At 40.2% G+C, this 6,668-nt stretch overlaps 1 protein-coding gene across 1 annotated transcript; it reads left to right on the forward strand.

The window, feature by feature from the left end:
• Positions 1–589: 589 nt before the first annotated feature.
• Positions 590–4,388, forward strand: LOC143136186 (uncharacterized). Its single transcript, XM_076296741.1, has 8 exons — positions 590–839; positions 1,118–1,161; positions 1,277–1,331; positions 1,447–1,534; positions 1,708–1,801; positions 2,266–2,332; positions 2,680–2,746; positions 3,027–4,388. The coding sequence occupies exons 1-8, from the start codon at positions 678–680 to the stop codon at positions 3,443–3,445; spliced, it is 996 nt and encodes a 331-aa protein (XP_076152856.1). The 5' UTR covers positions 590–677; the 3' UTR covers positions 3,446–4,388.
• The last annotated feature ends 2,280 nt before the right edge of the window (positions 4,389–6,668 follow it).

A 6,668-nucleotide genomic window follows, 5' to 3' on the forward strand; every position in this document is an offset into this window, starting at 1 on the left:
TCATACATTACATAAACATTAATCAAGCTATTTTAATTTTCCACTGGATAAGACACCTGTGGATTTTTCAGAGACAGGAGAAATCTGTATTTTATACCTTGGCTTGATAAAATGAAGTTTGATAAAGTGATCTTTTAGTGTCATAGTTATGCAAGTGTTCATCTTAGTGCTACTAATCTGAATCATTGGGTGTAACCACTAAAAGTATAGGCCTACTACAAATAAAAATGTCTCGGACTTCCTCATGGGACTCTTGCTAACAGTCACACATTTAAAGTAAAGCCTGTTAATCAGGCTATGAGACATAGGTTAACCAAAGCAACTCTTGTCTTGTAGGCCAACTCTTGTCAGTGCAGAGAAAAGACACACCATGTTGCATTCTGCAATAGACAAGATAGGGTAGCATGTGGCAATACACATTTACATGAACATTTGCATGAACTAAAGGTGACTTGGTGTTTGAGGAACTGAAAATGAGAGAGATAGATACGCCTAGGCAGAGACAGAGAGAGAGAAAGAGAGAGAGACATCGAGAAGAGCCAAGCACCCAGACTTTGTGGCTTTTCGAAGTGCCTGCAACATCCGCTGAGTGACGCACACATAACTGTAAGCTCAGCTCGCACACAAGTTTTGATCATAGTGTTCCTTATCCTGCTCCCAGTCGACACCAAAGAAGAATGATGACGAGAAAGCCTGGTAAGAGCTTCAGAAAGCTGGTGCGGAGGGGCAACAGTGTCCGAGACTCTCTGTGGGGGAAACTGACCTCACGCCACAAACACCATGGATACACAAACCCTGGGGATCATAACTTGAATTCAAATCAAGGTCAGGATCTGATGGTGAGTCTTAAATCTGACCAAGAAGGGTAAATCCATGTAAGCACGTAAGCCTTGAAAATAGGCTTATGAGATGTCACTTTCTAACTAATTCTTATTGGTAAAGCCTTTTGTCTTCATATTATGATTTGGTTCAAAGTTGTCCCTCTTTTTAAAGGGTTAGTGTATAAAAATCGAGGGGTTTTAAAAAGTTGTCTCTATTAGAGTTTGAAGGGACGTAATTCCTTTATGACTGACTTGTTTTGTACATATAGATGAGAATGTTTTTTTTCTTTTTATAGGTTAATCAGTCAGAACCGCCACTAGGTTGCCCTGCCTCATTACGGTAAGGAACTGTGTTCCCTATGTATGTATAAACATGTTTCAAAGCACTTGTCAAACCTAATGACATTTATATGTGTTAAGATGACATGTCCTCACTCATACTCTGTATTGTACAGAAGATCTCTTGTATTGGAAAAAGAAGATGATGAAACGTTTGGGTTTGAAATTATGGTAAGCTCCATTGAAATGTAATTTATCGATCGAAATTCAGTGTGTTCTGTGTTCATTGTGATCATTTTGTTTGGATGGTGGCTGGTGGTCTAACTCGGTCTCTCTGTCTCTCTAGTGTAACGACAGCCCTGCAGAGGACTTGAGAGTGTCTGTGAGTTGTGTGAGCCCAGACAGCCCAGCTGAGAAAGCTGGCATGAAACCTGGTGAGCGTCTTCATCATGACATCTATGACCTCTGAATTTCTTGTGGCATAAACTTGCATGAAAACAGGATATCTTATCTCCAAAGTCTGCTTAAACCCAGCATTTCTATCTCTCTCTCTCCCTCGTTCTCTCTCTTTCACTTTTGTCTCTGTCTACCTGCCTCCATCTCACAGGGGATGTCCTTGTGTCGGTAAATGATGTGTGTATAACAGAATTCCCTCATCAGCATATCACTGACACCATTCTGAATTCTGGTCTCAGCATCAGGTGAGATGCTTACCACAGCAACACAAGCAGGGTGATTTTCGGGGACTATTTGACGTATACTGCAAACATTTACATCCTTGTAAAAGCTTCCAGCATTAGGCGTCAATTTGCTCTTTGTTTAATAAAGTTTAGGGACATGTCATATCGACAAGTTACAACTCTGTACAACTGTAAACTAACATAAAATAGCACTAGTTCACCTGGAAAATAAGTAATTTCAAAACCTCAAGGTAGAATATTCAGATGTGTTCACAAGTGTACATAAACATACATCACACCTCAATGTTATTGTGCTCTTAGACATTTCTTCTAAATAACGTACACTATACTTCATGGTGTTTTGATAGTATAGTAACCATGGTGTAGAATAAAGTGTCTCCAAACTTTTTCAACTTTACACCTGAATTCCCTGACATTTTGTGCTAATTTTGGGCTACATCTTTCTTTGTTGGATTATATTCCAGGTTGGAAATAGTTAGTGCAGTCATGGCTAAGCAACTGGAGTTGAAGAGGAGATTATGGCAGTTGAAGGTGCATAACCCTCTCCTTACTACCTCTTTTTGCCGTGAAGTCATGAAGTTAGTCATGTATGTGTCACCAGTGTTGAAACAATTATTTTAGTGAATGAAGTTTATTTTTTTCTGTTTTCACATTTTGTTTTAATTTGAGACCTGAAAAGTGATTAGGTGCTCCTACTCTACTTAAAGGAACACACCAATGTTTTTTACACTAATCTAAGTCTGGGTAGACTGCAAATAATCTAATTTCCCCAAAAGTTGGCATATCCTCATGTGATTTGAGAGCACTGTTTGTGTTGATAACCTAAAGTGACCTTACCCTTACCGTTTTCTATCAACCTCAAAATGTGTTAACCACAGTGTTGTCTAAAAGAGAAGTCAACTGAGTTCTACGCGCTGGCTTCGAGGGAAGAACAATTAACTGGAGGTGAGGGAACTTCTGAGCTATTCTGCAAGCCTCCAACCATCACACCGCAACACACATCCTGTCTTGTCTCAGAGGCACACCGGGGGAGGGTGGATTTTTTTTTTTTGAGCTTGCTTTAGTGCCCTTTCTCTTCTCGGAAAACACTTCTGAGGTCAGGTATGTGAGAGGCGAGGAAGGAGATGGTGGGGGAGGGGGAAATTGCCTCTTTATTCATTGTTGTGTGTTTACACTCCTTCAGAAAAAAAATAAACAATTGGTAACCTTTGCGTTCCACCCTCAGAAAAGCTGGGGAATCGTCTGCTTGGGGAGTCCCAGCTGTCCCTGTCCTCCTTACCTGGGGACGATGGCAGCTCTTGCCGAAGCAGCAGCAGTGGAAGCCGATTGAGTGCATGGGGAAGCACAGACGCCAGCTCCCTGTGTTCGGTGTTGGAGGACCTCTCCTTCAGTCCGCTCGCTGCTGTCCCATCCAATGGAGAGAACCGGCATTCGTTCACATTCTTGGATTCAGCCCACCTGTCACACCTCGACGCTCCCTCTCCACTGTGCTTGAGTTCCTCGGAACTCTCCACCCAAGTGTCCTTCTACAGAAGCCCTTCAAAACGACGAGCCAAGCAGGGTGGTGGCCGGAACCGGTTCACCGGTCTCTTTTCAAACTCTCAGGGTTCTGTGGCAGAGGAAGGGGTCAAGGTGGATGTATGACAAGGACTCAAACATCTATGTTTATTCTACACTGTAAAGTTCACTTTTGCTAAAAGTGTTAAACTCCATAAATTAAGAGTTATTTTTAACACGGAAGGTGTTAAATGACACAATTTTGATTTGAAGACAGTATCAAGCTCTAGCCTTTAAATTCATTTTAACACTTAATGAAATGGGACCATGTAAACTCAGAATAGTGTTGAAATCAACTCATAAAGAGATAACTGGTTGATTATACTATGTAACTACATTCTTAAAAGCATGTCTACTCTACTGATGCATGATCTGGGTGTTGTTGTCTGGCACCAAGTAGGCCTACCAGATGAGCCACGGCAAGAAAACCACATATCAAATGTATGTGTTCTTTGGGAAATTAATATAAACACATATGATACATTATCTTACTGCCAGGCTACACTGTTTGTGGAGCGTAAAAACAGTTTTATAAGACTGGTCTAATATTTCTGAATGTAGGCACCGCCGTTACATCTGGTGTAGCCAGTTCCATTGATTATAGTGGAAGGTAATTGTTGCAGCTTACGCTCGGCAAACCGAACGCTTCAGTTACATGCCTGGTGTAGCCTGTAGTGATACTGTCTGCTGTCTGTCTTTATGGCGTGTCTTCTGAAGCTTGTCATACTCTGATGCCTGGGCTCTGAGACATCAAATTATGAAGCATTAGCTGAGACATGTAAATATTGTGTTCCTAAAATCATTGCTCCTGCAGAGTGTTTTCCAAAGTAGACTGGTTATTTTCATAGCTCATAGTAGTTTTCACACCATTTCTTTTTATGGTCAAGTTGTAAATACTGCATTGTTATTGTAAGTCAGTCAGTCATCCTAAGATAGCCTACTGTCTTTGTTCTAATTTATTCTATTATTTAATTCTATTTATATGTCCTCTCATGTCTGCACACTAGTTTAATTAAAACAGTCCATCTGACACCTTTTTGACTATGTCCTTTCTTCACACGCCATGGGTTTTTTAGCAACTTCCCTTGCTCACACTGTGGTGCTGACGTCTCTTATCTGCGTTGATGCTTCTGCTTACCCAAGAAGCGGCAGAGATGTCATCAGCAGGAAAGGCCTGGCTAGCTATCACATGCTTGACTATAAAAAGGGAAGTGACTCTGCTTATTCTCATTCCACACACAATTAGCTTAGCTCAGCTCAGCAACACGCCTACACTCTACTACAGTTATTGAAAAGCAGTGCTGTATAAAATAGTTAATTGGTGGTGTGTAAAACACTAACCCTAACTCTTTCTACACCAATAGAAATCCTGCAGCTGTTTACTGAGAACATATTTTGAGAGAACCATATTTTTACACTTATTTGGGGACAGTGGGCTATGTGAAATTCGGAGTTTCGAAGTGTAAATCATGATGTGTGACACCAGTTACATACAGCAAAAACAATACAATAGAAAACAGATCGATGTCTCACCATTGATATGAACCACTTGAGATGTGATCACTTTGATCATTGCCAAATTATTAGGTTCTGTTTGAGGAAATTTTACACTAAGAGTTAGAAGTGAACCAGGAAGGACAGGTTGCTTCCTGAACCTGAACTAGCCTAGGCTACTAAATTATTTTAAAATGAGTAGGGTGAGGCTATTTCATTATTCTGTTAGTAAAACTAAACATGGTTCAGCTCATTATCGTATTTCAAATTATAAAAATGTCAAAGGAAATAGACGAAATTTACATCAAACATAAATTGATAAATATTAGAGCCCATCGGCCGATGGCTATTTGCCGATCTATCAGTGTATAGTCTATAGCCTAGTCTATAACGGCTGATAACTATTTTAAAATTAAGTAAAGGAAAGCCAAATAGCCTACTGATCTTCATTTTGGCCAATGTGTGACATGTACTGTAGCCTCCACTTCTCCTTTTAAACACAAATGATCAACTGGTCTTTCCAGGGTATTTCTGCACAGAACCGCTCACATTAAGTGGAAAAAATTGGCGTCCCTTCTATTTTCTGAGTTGTGGTTGCAGCACGGTTCAAGCTGTGCCTGAGATGTAGATATGAGGCACTGTGGCTGCTGTAACCTGTTAACATGGGTGCCCACATCAAAATGAACATGCGCAGCCATTCCACAGAGGCAACGCAGGCTATGAGTTCAAGCCTTAAGTCATATGAGAGTATGGACGTTATCTTATATTATGCAGTTTTCCTTGTCATTTTCAAAAGAATCACACTGTTTAATGCTGTTAACGGTGTGTGAAAAGCACCAAAAATACCATCATAAAGCACAAAATAAAATACCTTGAAAGTTATCGTGGCAATGGTGTTTATCACAGATAAGAACAAAGACCTGACACTATTATTCATAATAATTATTTCATAATTTATCGTATAAGAGCTTTTCATTTTGATATCAGATAGTTAGACACAATGTGCTGATGTCTTGATCAGAACCTTTCAATACACTAAGAGTACATTTTTACATTGTGTGTGTTAAAAATGAATATCGGCTGATTTATCGTTTATCGGTTTTTGAAATCCTCAAATTTCAAAATTGGTATCAGTCTTTAAAATCCCATATCGGTCAGGCTCTAATATATAGCTTAACTGGTTGAACTTACTATGTCTCCTGTCACTGATTTTTGGTTGATTCCCAGGACACCAAAACACTTGAAACTTAGAATTAGGAATAGAAGCTCTTTGTTCCCTAGCCTAGAAATCTAGACGCACCCTAGATAGTGCTAGTCTAGCAACTCTCTGTTGGCTTGTGAGCTCGAAAAATTAAACTTCTATCAGGCCAATCAAATCGTGTATAGAGTCGTTAGGCGGGCTTAACATAATGATTGATGGCAGAGTTGTAACGGTTTGGCTTGAATTCCCTGCTACTTGAAAACAAATAAGATGGATGTTGCTGTTGGCGAACAGTGTGACACGAGTTAAGCTTTTATTAAGTTGGCAAAAGTTTGAATTAGCCAACTAGCTCCGCTGGTGGGAAACGCATGGGACTCATAGCGCTGTCCTATTGCGTGCAGAGGGAATTTGAAAGACAACCGATTATCCCGCCCCTCAGACTAAGCACTGCGAACGGTGAGTGCCCAGACCCTACATTTTAATGTGGGTCTGGCTCGTCAGGCTATTTGTTCCCTGCAGCTCTACTAAATTCTTTACATCAATGCCAAATTTCATGAAAGTGAATTCAGCCGGTGCAGAAATTGACATATTTCACTAACTCAAAACATAGGTGCC

Source organism: Alosa pseudoharengus, unplaced genomic scaffold (genome assembly GCF_046254945.1).
Source record: "Alosa pseudoharengus isolate Yale_2024_CS ecotype anadromous, Long Island Sound unplaced genomic scaffold, YU_APseudo_1.1 YU_APseudo_1.1_scf_20, whole genome shotgun sequence".
In the NCBI taxonomy this organism is placed as follows: domain Eukaryota; kingdom Metazoa; phylum Chordata; class Actinopteri; order Clupeiformes; family Clupeidae; genus Alosa; species Alosa pseudoharengus.

Coding starts and splice junctions, on each gene's coding strand:
- LOC143136186 (XM_076296741.1), top strand. CDS start 678: ATGATGACGAGAAAGCCTGGTAAGAGCTTCAGAAAGCTGGTGCGGAGG. Junction 1,535..1,707: donor GAAAGCTGGCATGAAACCTG/GTGAGCGTCTTC, acceptor TCCATCTCACAG/GGGATGTCCTTGTGTCGGTA. Junction 2,333..2,679: donor GGAGATTATGGCAGTTGAAG/GTGCATAACCCT, acceptor TGTTAACCACAG/TGTTGTCTAAAAGAGAAGTC.